Source organism: Phyllostomus discolor, chromosome 4, assembly GCF_004126475.2.
Source record: "Phyllostomus discolor isolate MPI-MPIP mPhyDis1 chromosome 4, mPhyDis1.pri.v3, whole genome shotgun sequence".
Taxonomy (NCBI): domain Eukaryota; kingdom Metazoa; phylum Chordata; class Mammalia; order Chiroptera; family Phyllostomidae; genus Phyllostomus; species Phyllostomus discolor.
The window spans coordinates 184,508,399-184,526,232 of record NC_040906.2 but is presented as its reverse complement, the minus strand read 5'-3'; the positions used below and the strand labels follow the sequence as shown (position 1 = coordinate 184,526,232).

The 17,834-nt window shown below is 36.1% G+C and overlaps 1 protein-coding gene across 1 annotated transcript in view; it reads left to right on the top strand.

Annotated features, from left to right (window-relative positions):
* Positions 1 to 17,136, top strand: part of MOXD1 (monooxygenase DBH like 1) — a 73,392-nt gene extending 56,256 nt beyond the window's left edge. Inside the window, exons 8-12 of the mRNA XM_028509330.2 lie at positions 698 to 889; positions 2,396 to 2,455; positions 7,232 to 7,374; positions 15,330 to 15,498; positions 15,968 to 17,136. Of these exons, the coding sequence (XP_028365131.1) occupies positions 698 to 889; positions 2,396 to 2,455; positions 7,232 to 7,374; positions 15,330 to 15,498; positions 15,968 to 16,135 (732 nt within the window). The 3' untranslated portion in view covers positions 16,136 to 17,136. The remainder of the gene's footprint in view (positions 1 to 697; positions 890 to 2,395; positions 2,456 to 7,231; positions 7,375 to 15,329; positions 15,499 to 15,967) is intronic.
* The last annotated feature ends 698 nt before the right edge of the window (positions 17,137 to 17,834 follow it).

Here is a 17,834-nt window from a genome sequence, read left to right as displayed (position 1 = left end):
GAGAGGATGTGTAGGGTGGAGGGGAAAAAGGGGGAGGGGAAACAGGCCAACTGTAACAGCATAATCCATAAACTATATTCAGAAAATACAGATTGGGTAAGATAAAACCATGCATAAATATTTAATGATAGCCACTTCCATTTATATTCATTTCTATTGAATGACAGTATTTTAACATAGATCAGATTCTTTATGAATTAAAAGATGGTGTGATTGTAGGCGGTGTGGGAGGCTGGTGAAGTGGAAATATGCTCTTGTGAGTTATTCGATCAAAATTCAAATTGCCATTACATCACTTACAAGCTGTAGGACCATGGGCAAGCCCATTTAATGCATCTCTCCCGCTTGGTTTTCTTATCTATAAATAATTTCTCCTTTTAAGAGTTTTAATTTGCAGGTTTCTAACATACCGGAATATTTTTGCCAGGAGCTTTGACTTCCTGTTTACCTCTTAAAAGAAGGAAAAAGAAAGATAATATTTAGGAGTGGTGCAATAAATGTTGCTTCACAATGATAACACTGGCAGGAATGCCATGGAAAATCCAAATTCAAAATGTTTCATGGCTCAAGCACTTACTCAAATTGCCTTAGCTTTTCTTCTCAGTTGTCTTTCCAAGTCACTTTTAACAAGCACTATCTGAATACTCCCTTGTATGGGCTAATCGAGTCTTCCTCTCTCCCCAACCCGAACCCCTAGGCTCTGGAAGCCGAAAAGCCCAGCGGAGTCCACGTGTTTGCTGTTCTTCTCCACGCTCACCTGGCCGGCAGAGGCATCAGGCTGCGTCATATTCGCAAAGGGGAGGAACTGAGATTACTTGCTTATGATGACAATTTTGACTTCAATTTCCAGGAGTTTCAGTATCTAAAAGAAGAACAAACAATCTTACCAGTATGAATGTTTTGTTCTTTCTCAATGAATGTTATAAAAGTCACGAGACATATATCTGCTGAGAATTAGCAAGGTTTCTACTGGTGAAATGAAAGCTTCACGGTATCCTTATTTTTAAACCACCACAATGGGCGATGCACAGAGCAGATGGAATGTGTTTGCTCTGTTTTCCAAAGTCAAAACTTATTTTTCTTGCTATTCCCAGGGGCACTTCAAGTTATTGATTTTAAAAGGAAATAAAAATTGGATTCCAAGTGTTAATATTACTCTTCTCTTACTTGACTCCCCAGTTGAAATCTTTAGGTTCAATTCTGGTAATGGTGCATCAGAGCTTTCCTTATTCCATAGGATATATTTTTTAGAAGTTTCATTTCAGTAAACACGACTACAAAGGTAACTCTCTTGTTTGGCAGTGGTGTTCAGACATGGCTAATTATCCTGTGCTCTGTAACCTCCTTGCACCAACACTTGGGGCCATGGCAGAAGGACAAGAAGAGAATCATATGCCTTACAATAATGAAGGTTTTAAAAAGTTGTTCTTTTTGGCGACGCTTCATTTTTTTTCCAAATTTTTATCCTATTTTATTCTTTAAAGTTCAATTCTTACATACTATTTTTGAAATGAGAGCAATAGCTATATTTTTTCTATGTGCAGAAATTCTTTGATACACCCTGGGAATAGAAAGATGAAGTGTGAGAAACACAGATGTAGTCAAGATTCTTCACGCTTTCTTTTTTGCCTGATCTTGTCTCCGGGCTTTCCAACCAGTTTACTGTGTTGCCTCAGAGCTTCCCAACTGGTCGGCTGTGAGCAGCATATAAGTGTGTTGAGATACTGATCCCTGGTCCCTCTGACTGGCAGGGCGAGGAGAATGAATCTGAGGGCTAGCACCCAGAGTTACCTGTGTCTGATCCATAAATAGCCCACCCACTTACCTGAGTGGGCAGCCTAAAATAGTATTATTTCCTATGTGTGCTGAATTGTCCAAACAATTGGAAAACACTGGAAAAATACATTACTATTAATTTACATCACAATTCTGTTGTAAGGAAATAAAGACATGACTAAAGACCTCTAAAGAAAATGATGTAAATGAAGAGATAATCACAATACCTAGTATCTATGGCTAACATTTATGAAGTGTTTAATCTCTACTAAGGATTAAATGTGTGTTTTGTCATTTAATCCCCTCATGACAGCTGTGCAAAATAAGCGCTATTTTTATCATTATTTTGTGTGTGAACATACTGTGCCCTGATGAGTCATTTCCTTACTGAGGGTCATGCAGCTCGCACATGGTGGCGTCTGGCCCGAGCCCAGAGAGCCTTGCTTGTTTGCTTGCTTGCTGTTATTCTAGAATTTAATAGATGAAGGGTCTTCTCCTGAATCAAATTACTTAATGTGTCCCTTCATATAGCAAATTAAACTGTTGGCCTACAAATGTATTAGAGACATGGGGCAGCATAAAATTCCAATCTGAAAGCTCATATTTTTTTATGTTTTAGGGAGATAGTCTAATTACTGAGTGTCGCTACAACACAGAAGATAGAGACCTGATGACTTGGGTAAGAAAATTTTTATTATTAAATTTTGTTTGAAGAAAAGGAGGAGTAAACTTTGATTTTTAAATAAAAGGGTAAAAAACATTCCCATTGGGAAGCAAAATTCCTGAATGTTGTAAACATGAAACATTATAAAAGTGAAATCAGACCTGTTTTAACATTCTATCAGATTGACTAATGATACTATGGTAACATTTGCATTGGAATTTATTGACACTTTCATGAAAAGCTATCCTTAGTCTTTTAGTTTTTCCTCACACACTATTATTAATAAAAGACCTGTGGTTACTAATGACCATGTACATGAGTCTGGATTTAGATGAATCAAGACTTCAAAAGGAAGAATGAATTATATGATCTTAGTGTTTCTGCCCCAAAGGGAAATTTCATCCCAAAAGGTTTACTGGGGAGTTCTTCCTAATATTCAAGAATTAGATCATTCATGACTTGCTTATCTCTTCCAGGGAACTCATCTCCCACCAACTCATTTTATGAGGTTAGCACAATCTTAAATAGAAACTTGAGAATGGCAGTTTGAGAGCAGTCAACAATATGCACCTGATGGAAATATCATTGACAAAAGTGTTGTCAAATCCTGCATTATATAAAAATGTATTACATAAAAATGCATTATATAAAAATGTAATGTTAGGACCAATTTGGGTTTCACTAAGAAATATCAAACTGGCTTAAATTAGAAAATACATTAATGCCATTCTTGAAGTTTCCTTTAAGAGACTGAAGGAAAAAGTTGTATGTTAACCTCAAATGAGGAAGAAAAAATCATTCATGAAAATGTAGGTCAGTCGTGGGGGAAAAAAGAGCACTTAGCAAACCAGAAATAAGAGAGAATTTTCTTCACAAAATAAAAATTGGCCATGAAAAATCTATAGCAAATACAAAACTAAATGAAGGGCTAGAAGTACTTCTTGAAAATCAGGAAGACAGGGATATTTATTGTCACTATTTCCATTCAATGTTGTACTGGAAAAGAAAAAAATGAGACATAAGGTCAGAAAGGCAGAGGCAAAGAGACAAAACACATTGTTCACAGATATGTAATTTTCTACATGAAAAGTCTTCTCAAAATTGGTCATATCTAAAATTAATTGTATTTTAGTATTTAAGAAAGTATCTCAAGAAGATACAATTAAAAGCTCTAAGTTCTATAGAAATAAAATCTAACATTAGCTGTGTTTGATCTCTGTGGGAAAAATTGTAAATATGCATAGCAAGACATTAAAGAAATGTGTTAAAGAAATTAACAGATACTATGTTCATGGGTAGAAAAGCTCAGTAAAATAAAAATAATTCTTCTATTTAAATTGACCTATACATTTTATATAATTTCAGTGAAAATTCAGAGAGGTTTCATGATTGGGGACTCTGTTATTAAGAAATCCTCACCTAGACATAGCTACAAAGATATTCTCCTATGTAGTAATTTTTTAAAACTTGAACAGTTTTAGCTTTTACATGGAGAAAGTTAATTCTAAAATCTACATAGAATAGCAAAGTGTTAATAATAGTGAGGACACTACTAAAAAGAACAAGATGAGAAACAAACCACTGGAGATAGAGGCTTATTTTAAAATTATGGTGATCAATAGTGTGTTTGGGTCCAGAGTTAGAACAGTGAAGCAGAGTAGGGGTCGTGTCGTGGAAACAGACCTACAAATCCTTTATATGGAAACTTGGTTTAGGATATACATGTCACTCAGATCAGTAAAAAAGGATGGATTTTTCATTAAAAAATACTGACACAGTTGGCTATCCAAGTGACAAAAGTAAAATTATTCTTTATCTTGCATGATATACAGAAAATCAATTCCAGATAGGTTAAATATTTAAATGTGAAGAGGAAAAATTTTAAACCTTTAGGAAAAAATATACGAATCTCTCTTTATGACTTTAGGGTAGGTAAGAATTCTTTAACAAAACATAAAAGCACAAACAATGAATTAAAAGACTGATGAATTTTACTACATTAAAGCTTTTGGTTACAAAAATGGTTAAGTAAGTGAAAAGTTTAAAACTAGAAAAAATATTTGCGATACATAGATTAAAACAGCATTACTATTCAGCATTTAAAAGAAATGTTATTATTCAGTAACATAAGACAAACATACAATAGAAACAAAAGATAAAAACATTTCATAGAAATAAAAGTCCAAACAGATAATAAACATATGAAAGGATCCTTGTTTTATTTGAAACCAGAGTCAGGCAAATGTAAACCAGAATGAGATATTGTATACCTAGCAGTTTGGCAATATTTAAAATTGTAATTCCAGTGTATTGAAACTAGACACCTCATATGTTGTTGAATATAAATGTATAAAACCACTTTGAGGGAAAAACATGGCATTCTCAAGTAAAGTTGGAGATTGATATATGCTCTTCCTACTTCCATTCCTCTGTGGATTTAACCTTGAGGTTACTTTTGCAGGAAATGTTCCAGGAGAGGAATATATAAAATATTTATAGTAACATGTAACAACCCAGGAGCAAAACCCTGGGAACAGCTCAATTATTTATCTGAAGGAAAACAATAACAACAAAAAACATATTATGATATATCTGTATATTATATAAATAATATATAGTTATGAAAATTAATGACCTAAAGCCATTCATATATTAACTAATGTATCTGAAGATCATAATGTTGATTGAAAAAGGCAAATTTGCAACTGACTCTATGTGGTTGTGATATCATGTATCTGAAGTTCGAGAACATACAAAATTAGACATGTATTAAGGATACCTACATCAGTGAACTAAGTGTACAGTGTAATGAAAAGCAATAGAAAGATTAACAAGATATTGAGATCAGCATCATCTTTGTTTTGGATAGGGAGGAGGAGAATTGAGGAGAAGCACACAGAAGGTAGTCTGAACACTGGTGTTGACATCATTTTTCTCATGCCTCACATATAATTTTGTTTGCATGAAGTATTTTACTAAATATATAATAAATTATTATTTTAGTGTGTATTTTGGTGTTCTGCCTCAATATTCTCCCTTTTCAGATCCAAGACAACTAAACCTCAGCTCCAACTGTACCCCTCACTAGGCATTGACTTTGGTGCCAGGGAATGACTCATTTAAAGTTACACTTTCTCTAGTGGGGCAGCCAGCAGCTAATGACTGGTGGTTGTGAGATTTCAAAGGCCCAGCTCCTTCCTACAGTTTGGTAAAACTCTGAGTAGCTACCTCAGCTCAAGGATAAATGTAGTATTTACAGAAGCCTCAGATGCAGCCTTATTCATAGAATAGCTTCTCCCTTTGCTCAGTCCTGCCTTGTTCATCTAGGGTAAGGCATTATGTTTTTGTAATGTGTAGTCATTGCATATTAGCCACTACATAAATTTATAATCATGAACAATATTATTAAATTGTTCACCTTCATTTTTGAAGGATAAATAATATGCTGAATGCATAATTATTGATTATTTTTCCCTGTAGCAGTTGAATGTGTAATTTCAACAGGTTCTTGTTGCTTCCATCATTCAGTATGAAATGTCAGCTGCCAATTGTATTATTGTTCACCTACATGTGCTGTGTCATTTTTCTCTTGCTCTTTCAAGGTTTTCTTTTTTCTTTGACTCTCAGCAATATGAACTATGATGTGTCGAGGTATGGCTCTCGTGATATTTATCTTTGGCATTTGTTGAGCTTCTGAGGGTTATAAGTTAATGTTTTTTACTAAAAATGGGAAGATTTGAGCCATTATCTTTTAATTTTTTTAACCCTTTCTTTTTTCTTATTCTGGAACCCTAGTTTCATATGTGTTGAAACACTTACAATGGTCCTACTGATCTCTGGGAAATTTATACATGCTTCAGTCTTCCTGTTCTTTAAATTGGATAATTTCTATTGACCTACCTTCAAATTCACTGATTCTTTCCTCTTCCATCTCATATTTGCTGTTGAGCTCATCCTGTGAATTTTTAATTGAATCATAGTATCTTTCAACTGTAGCATTTTATTTGGTTCTTTTTTGTTTTCCCTCCTCTGATGTCACCCCCTGTTTTTTCACTCATTTTCAACATATTTGCCTTTAGTTACTTGAATGTCTTTTTAATTCCTTAAATATGCTTATATCTGCTTTTAAGTTTTTGCTAAGTCCAGTGACTGTATTCTTTCACAATTCGTTTCTACTGATTAACCATTTTTCCCTCTGAATACAAATCATAGCTTTCTCTTTCTTTTCATGTTTAATAACTTTTAGTTGAAAAATTAGACAGGGTAGATAATATGCTGTATCAATTCTAGATTCTCTTCTTCTGAAGATCTTTGGAGTTTTTTTCTTTTAATTTAATAGATAATTTACTACCTAGATTCAAAATGTGAAATCCATCTCCCTGTGGTACACAGCTGCTGATATTGACACAGATGTCAACAAGATTACAGAAAATTCAGTGCTGCTGGGTGAATACTTTTTCCAGTGCCTCACTGATATTGTGTTAACCAAATACCCTCATAATCCTCTGAAATGTTCACTGTGGTGAGAATTTAACCTAATTTAAACAGGGATGTAAGAAGATTATGAGGTCATTTAAGAAAGGCCACTTTTAAAGTGACAGAAATCATTCTATGAATTTTAAATGTGTTACTACCTTTTAACAAACTAAATTGTCATTGATATTATGTTTGAGTTTTAAGATTTATTGCATTTTAACACTGGAAGGAACTGTATGACCCTGGTGGCTTACATGCGATAAATGCTTCAGTTAGCAGAACATGCTTTTCTAAACAAAACATCTCCATTTCCAGGGAGGACTAAGCACCAGGAGTGAAATGTGTCTCTCATACCTTCTTTATTACCCAAGAATCAATCTTACTCGATGTGCAAGTATTCCAGACATTATGGAACAACTTAAGTTCATTGGTGTTAAGGAGATCTACAGGCCAGTCACGTAAGTGATAAGTGAATTTCATGGTAGGGGTAATATACTTCTGAAAAGGATGGGTGTTAATTTCATATTGAATTTATCACCATATTTCTTCATGGGCTGTTCCATTTGGTTATTTTCAGCTGGGGAAACCAGGTGAGCTTCTTGGTTGCTTTGTCCAGGTCTGCAAGGCTGCTCCCAGGTCCAGAGATTTTTCTAGGAGGACCTAAGGGTTCAGCATATAGTTGTACTCATGGCTCATATTAATTACAGTAAGGAAACACAAAGAAAAATGAACAAAAGGAAAAACACATATGGGGCAAAGTCAACAGAAAAACAGATGCGAACTTCCAAGAAACCCGCCCCAGTGGAGTCACACAGAATGTGTTTCATTCAGCCAGCATCAAATTGTGACAACATGTATGAAGTGTGGGGAATTGAGAAGCTCATTAGAGACTCAGTGCCCAGAGTTTTTATTGGGGGCTGGTCACATAGGTGCCCTCTGCTTAGAAAATTCTTACATTCCAGACTCCCAGGAGGAAAATGGGCATTCAGGAGAAATTATACTGTTGCACAGTCTAGGCACAACGAGTTGCTCTTATCATTTACAGAAAATTGTGTAGTAATATAGCAAATTGGTTGCTATTCAAAGTCCCTGATGCCAGCCAAATGTCAAACATCCAAGCAGGCATTTCTAAAAACAGCAGTCTCAGGCGGGCTATGTTAACTCTTTCTGCACAATTGCACGTCATAAGAACTACTTAAGACAAAACAATAAACTAGGTCATTATTCCTGCCAAGTTACAATTATATTCTCAAGTGGGGGAGAGAAACTAAACAAATAAACAATACAAATATAAAAGTTCAGATATTAGATGTTGTGAAAATAATCAACACAGTAAAAGATGAGTGTAGCTGTTGTCAGTTGGTGGTGAAAGCCTTTCCGGGGAGGAGTCTTAGCCTGGCCACTGTGTCCTGAAGACCATAAATGGGGTGGCTTAGCAACTCTCAAACCTGATTTCTCACAGTTCAGGCATCTGCAAAGTCCAAGATCAAAGCGTGGGCAGATTTAGTGTCTGGGGAAGCCCCACCTCCTCATGGATGGTCATTTTTCTCACAGTAACCTTGCATGGCAGACAGGGCAAGGGAGCTTTCTCAAGCTGCTTGTATAAGGGCATGAATCCCATAAATGAGGGCATAGACTTACTTCCAAAGGCTCCATCTTCTAATAATGTCACCTTGGGTGACAAGATTTTAGCCTATGAAATTTGGGGACATTCAGTCCATGGCTGGAGGTGATATTTGAGCAGAGCTCTAAGTGGTGGGAAGCCAGCCGTGCGAAGATATTCAAGGATACCCTACACAGAGAGGAGAGTCGGTATAATGACCCGATGGTGGGTAGAAGCTAGCATGTTCAGAGGCCAACACGAAGGAGAGTTTGGCTGGAGCAGAGGAATGTGGTAGGGAGTGAGTGAGCGGTCTGACGGCAAGCGGGACACATCATGTAGGACTTAAGCTACATAAGGATGTAGGGTTTTAAGTGCAAAGGGAAGACACTATAGTGTACTAAAGGAAGTCAGTTTGGTGATTGTGTTGAGAAGAGACTCTAGGAGGGGAAGACTGGAGAGAATAGTGTCAACCAGGAGACTATTGTGATTGTCCAGGGCAGAGGTGAGGTGCCCTGGACCACGTGGTGGCAGTAGAGTCACTGAGAAATGGTTACATTGGGTTACCTTTCGAAGGGAGTGTTCATTGGACTTGTTGATTGCTTGCATCTCAGGGAGCCAGTCAAAGAAGGGAAAACTGAAGGAAAAGTGACGTCATGTGAGTGGCGTGATGGTGTGTGGAAAACTGTTTGAAGGAGATATTGAAAATTCTGTTGTGGATATATTAAGGTTGTTGTAGAAAAAACAGAGAAGAATTAGGGTGCCTAGTGGAAATTTTGAAGGGTAGATTTTGTTTTAATATAAGGAAGGGTTTTCTAATGATTAGGAGTTTTCAGAATGAAAGAGACTGATATAATTAGGCAAAAGTTACACATAGATTTTCGAGGGGTTATATTTAAGGAGAAGGTAAAAAACCCAATGAGGATGTGGTAAAATTCAAATGCTGATGGAGAATATAATTATGGTCTACTTTTTGTTTCTAAATAGTATAGGGATTATGAAATGTGAACTAAAACACCCTTTTTAAATTAAACTTATGGTTCATGAATGTGTTACACTGAGTCCCTATGAAGACAACCCAGTGACCACCATTCAGAACAGACGGCTGAATCCATCAAAATACAAACAACAAAATGCTTATATAAATTAGTTTATGAAGTATTTTCAAATGCATGATTGCGTGTAAGTTATTTACACACAATTCTAACAGGCGGAGCAGGACTTGCAATGCTAGTTTTATAGAGGAGGAAACGGAGGCCGAGAGGCTATAAAACTGCTCAGTGTTCTGGAGTTCACAGTAAATGGCAGAGCTGCGGTGGCTTCTGCATTGGGGTCTCTGATTTTACTTAGATATAAATATATATGTCTTTTATTAAAAATAAATGATTACATTTTAAATAAAATGGTAATAAAAACCAGAACAGCACATAAAATGCCATTCTAAAAACACTAGAACATAGTCTTGTTTTTAAAATATTGATATCATATTGCCTCCTACAGACATTGAAGTAGTCTTTTATTCCTTTAGAACATTTCTCATATATTGACTAGAACTTTTTCCTAATCAACGGTTAATTTGAAAGAATGTTGAAACAAATGGACTTTCAAGGCTGTGTGTTTACCAGATGGTGATTCAAAACACGTTCTCTTTCTGAATGTTCTATGGTCGAATTAGTTTCTTTTGGTTCCTATTGTGTAAAGCCTCGGGAAGCTCCGTTTCCATGTCCCCGCGAGTTCTGCCAGTGTCCTTGCCTCTGGCCTCCCCGGGCAATCCCGCAGTTGGGTTTTCATCGCTGAGAAGGGCAGGAGAAGTGCTTCCCAGAGCAAGGCCAGTGTGAGATGTGACTGCCCACATAAAATCATCGAACTACAGGTTAGATGTATTTATTCTTATGAGTGAAAAGAGCCTCTGTTACAAAATACATGTTTGGACTTTAAATCAGACTTTCGAGTCCAGTTCATCAGCACAGCGACACAAATATTTTTGAAGGGCAAACTCACAAGGTTCTGGTTAAAAGACCAGAAAAAGGAAAATGGTTTGGGGGCTTTTTCTGTTTTTGCTCAAAATAAAATTGCTAATTTGGCTTCAGGATTCAACACTGAAAAGGAATGTCATCTACCTATAACCCCAAATCTCCTATTTTGTGCTTTTAAATATAATAATTCGGTAGGTGGCCCATTTCATTTTAAACATTTCATAGCAACCTTGAGATTAGAGGATGGCTTGGTTGAAAACAGAGACAACTACATCCTGTTTTAGCACCTCTCTGTTCTGGGGATGCCTCCCACAGAGCTGGCGAGGCTTGAGGAAGAGCAAAAACTCACAAAAATTAGATGACAGAACAGATAGTGAGTTTTTATCAATTCTCTGTTCTCTGAAACATCGCTCAATGCAGCTCCAGGAAGGTGTATGTGATGGAAAAGTTCTTGTGTTTTTTTGTTCTATTTCTAGAAAGAATCAGGAGAGGGTTTTCTTTCTTTTACTTACATGAAAAATCACTTTATGTTTATAATGTGTAAAAATCACAAATGTTTATTATAGCTTAGGTAATGCAGAAAAATGTTTTACAAAGGATAAAAACTATCACCTCAAATTCTGTTAGAAAAAATACTAATAACATTAATTGAAAGCAATTACAGACATCTTCCTATGTAGGTATTAATATAAAGATGAATAGATTATGTTATAAAGATTATAACTTGTTCACTCTTTTAAACAAAAACATTAAAATTTAATTTTGCTTTAATTTATCAGAAGGAAAAGGAACAACTAAAACTGAAGAGTTATTGAACATCAAATAAATGTTGCTGTTGTTTTTAACGACAAGAGACAGTAATTAATAAAAGGGATCACAAATGTTAAGAAAATATATTGTAAAAAACATTAAGATGTTACACTCACTTTTTAAAAACTACATGGTGGGGTCTTTTCTTGGTCTTTTTGTTTTTATTTTTTCTTTTTAAAATTTGGGATTTGGGGTAATTGTTTTCTTGTGTTTTTTTTGTTTAGTTATTGTTTTCCTTTTCCTTCTCTCCCCTCCCCTGAACTACAAGTTTCAATTTTAGGTCATTAAAAGATGAGGAGGACATCCATACTTTCGCACCATATCCATCCCCCCTTTTCTGTACCTCCAAATATTTATTTATATTATAATTTTTGTATTATCAAGATTTTAAATTTTTACATTTAATTTTGAAACTTAATGCTAACAATATTTAATGCAACTTTAATTTTTAAATAGATTTAGTGATAATCCTGAATCTTCATATGATTTCTGCCTTTTTGAGTTTTTTGATTTGATTCATTGGGATGTTAGTCTCAACTTATTTAATCAAGAAGGACTTCCAGGTGTTTTGTGCCCAGAGTTCCTTTACATTTGAGAATTTCTGCATTTATATTTGGACAGAACTTGGCTGGGTATAACATTGCGGGGTCATTCCTCCACACCCCCTTCAGAGATCTCTGTGGGTGAATGGGCACTTGTCCTTGACCTGCAGAACACACAAGTTACACTGAACACGTTTCATTGCTGAGCGTCTGGGTCAGGCCCGGTGGGGAAGTCACTGCATTGTATACTAAGTTTACATTTATTTCGTAAGACTCTCAAAATTGTATCCAAAATGGTAGGCCTTTGTACATTCTCATCAGGAATGTATAAGTGCTCCTGTGGCTTAACATTCCTCTCGATGTTTTGTGTTTTCAGTATTTTAAATTTGATCTATTTTAGTATGTATGTAGTGTGATACTGTATTTCGGTTTTATTTTCTGTTTCCCTTGTGACTCAATCTTGAGCCTCTTTTCACATGCTTATTGGTCATTTACATATGTTCCTATTTAATTGTTCAAATTTTTGTCCACTGTTTAGTTGGGTTATTTGTCTAACTATTGACTTGTAGGAGTTCTTTCTATTTTTAAAGAGTTCTTTATGCTTGGATATAAGTCCTTCTGTCAGATATATTTTTACAAGTAATTTCTCCCAGTCTGTGGTTTGATTTTCATTTTTTAACCATAGTTTTTGAAATCCATTTTATAATTTATAGTTTGTTTTGTACTTTTGATATCCTATGTAAGGAATATTTGCCTACCTAAGGACATGAAGATATTTTCCTTTTTCTTTAAGCTAAGGAGTTTATCGTTTTAGGTTCTACATCTTGGTTGATGACACATTTTAAATAAATGTCTGTGTGTGGCATGAAACAAATGTGAGGTTCGCTGTTATTCACATGGACATCGAGTTGTTCAAGAACCAATATGATGGAGAAAACCTACCTTTCCCTATTGAATCACACTGGAATGCTTGTTGAAAGCCATTTATCCATGTGTTGCCTATTTCTGGCTTCTGAATTCTGTACCATTGTTGTTCATGTTTAGCCTTAATATAATACCACACTAAAGTGTTACAGTTTTATAGTTTGTCCTTAAATGAGAGGGTGTAAGTCCTCAAATCTTGACATTTTCTTCTTTTCCCCAAATTACTTTGGATAGTTTAAGTTTAGTTCATTTTTGAATATATTTTAAATTAACCTGTGAATTAGATGAAAATTTCAAAGAAAACTTACTCATTAATATAAATTATTGTAATTTATTTTTTTCAACTACAGTAATATAGAAATAATACCCTTTTCAAAGTATTTGTTTGGGTAGATGTTTGCATATTGCCCAGCTGTGTAGGAGTAGAACTTTTAATTTCTAGAACATTCCAGATATTTCTAACTCTCAGTCTCAGTGATAGCAGAAGACTGTACTACTTCAAGGTTATTTATTTCTGGCTGAAAGCTTAGTGTTAGAAGAGAAAATACTCGCAATAAAAATATTCACTTTTCCAGGATTTTTCCTCTTTCTGTTTTGCCCTCTTTTTATCCAGGGTAAAAGTGCGGTGCAGGACAGGCCGGAGGTGACGGTGTAACGCTATTGTAGAGTAGGGGCACAAACAAAGTTAGTAGGAGAGGAAGCGAGGCAGTGAACAGGAGACAACGTTGCCATCCCAGAGAGGCTGGTGACTGTGCCCCCCAGGTTATCAGTCGAGCTATGCTGTCCCCAACATATGAACCTGTGGGTTTTCCCTTTTTACATCCTTTCCACATATGTATAGTAAGTTAACAAATGTCTTTATGCCTCATGTCAAATACTCTACGTTGCTAATATATTCTAGCGGCAAAGCTTATCAATGTACGATAATAACAGTATTCGTTTTTATCAGCAAGTCTGCAGAGAATTCAGAGGATTTAGGCCGCCTCAGATCATTGGTAGAGATTCTAGTGCCACCGTGTGGTGTGTGAGGTGGTTGCAGGCTGATGATTCCTCTCCCCACGTCCTTCCCATGCCCGCCCCGCAGTATTTCCCTAGTTATGAAGTTGGTTTTTTCCCCCAGACACCTTGAAAAGTAAATTTTATTTTAATATTCGATTTAAAACTGTTTTATATTTAATAAAATCTAGATGTAGCTTTTATTATGTTTAAAAGGACATTGTATGTAAACATAATAGTCCCCTTTCAAGTTTTTGTTTTGTACTGATTCTGATATTTATCTCTACAAATCTTCACGGCATGTTTAATTTTAAAATGCAATAGATTCTAGGTCATTGGTGGATATGCTTAACGTAATGTGATACTGATGCTCTTTATGACATTCAATTTTAAAGTCTGTATAGAGTGCATTTAAAACTCAACAAAAATATATTGACTTTAATGAAAGGAAAAAAAGGAAGTTAGGGCTAAAGAATAGAAACATCACCATGTATTATGAATTGCTTTTTCATTGTATTACTAGAGTATGGAGGACATAATTTTAATTTAGACATTACATATTTATCTTTACAACTCTAAAAAATTAATAAAGAATTTTTAATGCACTTAAAAAGATAGTATCAATATGTCTGACTAGGTTGTGTATGTAAAAGAAGAAGGTGTGAAGATCAAATATTAAAATGTAGATTCCTCAGCGGGAGGTGAATTATTTGGTAATTCCTGGAACATCCTCATGGGGCGCCATGGAGCCAGACACTGGCTGGTCACCCATGGCAGCCTCCTGGAAGGTCCGCCGTTAGTTCATGTAACTCTGTGTTGTGTGTCAACATTTATACTTTTCTTTTTTTCATGAATCAATAATATAAACTTGTATTTAATGAAGAATATGTTTTCAAGCAAGTCTTGTCATTCTGTGATTTGTTCTTTCTTCCTTGGACATTTAACATGGTTTTTATTTGTTTGTTTGTTTTTAGAGCAGCAAAGTAGAAGCAAAGCCTGTCATCTGAAGAGTATCTTTTTTTTCTGCAGTAAAATTTTAAAAACACTGGTTCATTTTCAAATTTTTTTAATTTATCTCCATGTAAGCAAGCCAGCACAGGGCGGCCACTAGAGGTCGGGCTTCTCTAATGTAAAAATGTGTGTAGAATTGAAATTTTGGTGTCGTTATTGTCCATGTAAAGATCCTACACATTTTTAATTACACTATTACACTATTTACAACTGTTTGTACCAGTTACATTGTTAACTAGACACAAAACAAGTAAATAAGGAATTGTGAGAGTCTAGGGGAGCCTTCTGACTCTGAGGAAGCCAAAATTATTTGTCTAAAAGTAATATTCATCTCTACTAAAACAAGGAATTTCATTGTTTAAAAAGACTCCTCCTTATTTAGTATGCATTTCCTCTAGTTACTGCTGATGAGTTCATCAATGCGTTGCACTAGATCATCTACACTGGTAAAATGAACAAGAATGAAGTCTATTTTAGAATGTTGGAAAGGAATGAACACATGGAATGCTTTTATTCTGAATTGACTAATTGTGTGTTTTTTATTTTTAATTCAGGACCTGGCCTTTCATTATCAAAAGCCCCAAGCAGTATAAAAACCTTTCCTTCATGGAGGCCATGGATAAGTTTAAGTGGACTACGCAGGGAGGTCTGTCCTTCAACGAGCTCGTCCTCAGCCTGCCGGTGAATGTGAGGTGCTCCAAGACAGACAATGCAGAGTGGTCGGTGAGCCCTGCTTTGTTCTAATCTTTGGGGAAACCAGGTGTCACATTTTACCTTGAATCCACAACAGGTAAAGTCGAAGGAACAGACAAAGATCCATAAATGCCACCAATCCAGCTGATAATGATTACTTGGGTTGACCCAAATCTGATTTCACTCCCTTTAAAGAGGGAAACTTACTCCAAAACAAACGTTGTAGTGAAACGGCAATAGGGTGAGATGAGAGTTTCAGGAAGCAGCGGAACCTGTTTTGTATCTCTTCTGTGCCAGAGGTGCATCCGGCCCTCTTCTCCACTTCCCCCGGATCCCTTAAGGCGGTGACTCTCCTGACGTTTGACAACTCCAGCAGCCCTCTGTCCCTCCATCCCCCACCACTCTGATCCCTGCAGAAGTGGAAGAGCTGCGCAGGCTTGGCCACGGCCCTGCTCTTGAATCATGCACTCGTTGATGTTGTCTGCTCTTTCGTTTTCAGATCCAAGGGATGACAGCCTCACCTCCAGACATAGCAAGGCCATATAGAGCAGAACCTTTGGTGTGTGTCTCTCCTTCCTCGGCTCCGAACAGAAACTCCTCTCTCAGGCTGCTGGTGTGCTTCATAGTCCTGGGCAGCATGCTGAGCCGCTCACACTTGTGGTCCTAATTCTGCAGTCCTTGGCGACAGTGTTTTCCGTGATCCGAAACTGTCATTTCATATTAAAGTCAAACCACTTTGGGTCTGAGGAGTCAGTGTGAAGATCATGGAGACTTATCTTTCATATACTCCTTTCCTCCTCACTCTCCCAGTGTACCTGAGAGATGTCATGGGTTCTCCTCGTTTCTTCAGAAATGTCTGATAAAATGTACCAGTCACCAATAAAGCAAAACTGATCTGGTAATGTTACCTCTATAAAAATTTGGACAAAGTCAAGTGGAAGTAAAAGAAACCTTTATTTACCTCTGTATTACATTTTATTTAAACACTCATAATTGCTATTTTACTTTTTAATTTTTCTTTGGCTTCTATACTCCTTTTTAAAAATACTTTCATCTTAGAAATGTAAAAGAAAGTTCTCTCTCGCCATTGCAGTTTTCCTCCTCTTTATCATTCTTTGGGTGTGACTTCCCAAGTGGAACAAGGGTCCCTCCTGCCTTTCGATGTCATCCAGTTCTGTCCTTTCCTGTGAATTACCTGTGGGTCCCATGCCACCGTCCTTGTTGACAATGCCCATTCCAACCTCTTCATTTACCTGAGTCTGCTGCTGCTCCCAAACTATCCAAACCCACCTCAGACAACTTTAGTATCCTTCCCTGCTCAGCACTGGCCAGAGGAGTGTTTCCTTGAGATCTGTCACTACCGGAAAAGAAAGAGGCTACAGAAAATATGGAAATGGTACCTAACTGACTGTAGGCTAAGGAGAAAATGTAGCTGGCTGCAAACCCTGTGTCGTGAGGGTTCTATTGTGAGGTTCCAGGTCAAAGGTCAGACAGTGTGGGTGAGCCAGCCAAGGAGGGTGTGAGGTCCATGTGGTGTCTCAGTGACTGCCATTGGGTGTCATACGTGCTGCATACTGGCTCAATTTGAGTCAAAGTTGCCATTGTAGATTTATTTCTATATTAGATAAGAGACTAACTTTCCATAATAAAATTGTTATCAATTGAAAATCTTGTGACTTTTTTGGTTTTCTTTGTATAATTTAGCTAAATCTTGTCTTGTGTCCTTTTCTCATTTCTTAAGTTTGGATCAATATTAATAAACTCAACAAAAAATTAAATTGTTGTGTGGTATCTTATACATTCCTTGAGAGAAGGTGACTCCGTACTGATGTTTCCAGTCAAACCAATTAAATAAGCTGCATTTTTCTATTCCATATTTAAGCCCTTTCTGCCAGACAAACAATGTCTTCAGCACAAACTATACTGTCTTTTAAATAAGTATTATGTTTTGGAGTGTTTCCTTCCTGATTCTAAGAATTTTGCCCATATAATGAAAGGTCTGTAATATTTATAAGCCATATTTTATAGTCAAATTTTATTTTTTTATTTCTTAACTGCTATATCAGATTCTATGATTTTCCATCCAAATATTTAAATAAGAAATATGATAATCCCAAATATTCTCTATCTGAAATTTTATGTTTATTTTTTCTTGAGAACATGTGAATCCGAGATGTCAAAGTGAAGTGATTTCCTTTGGAAATTATGTAATATTATATTTGTGTTCATTGTTCTTGGTAAGGAAGGTAAAGCATACTGGCTAGAAAACAACGCACAGCTTTTGGAAGCTTGCGTTTTTGGAGCCACAGGAATCTGTTTTCCAGTTGATGTGACTAAGAATAAAGCTGACATTCTTCTGGGAATCC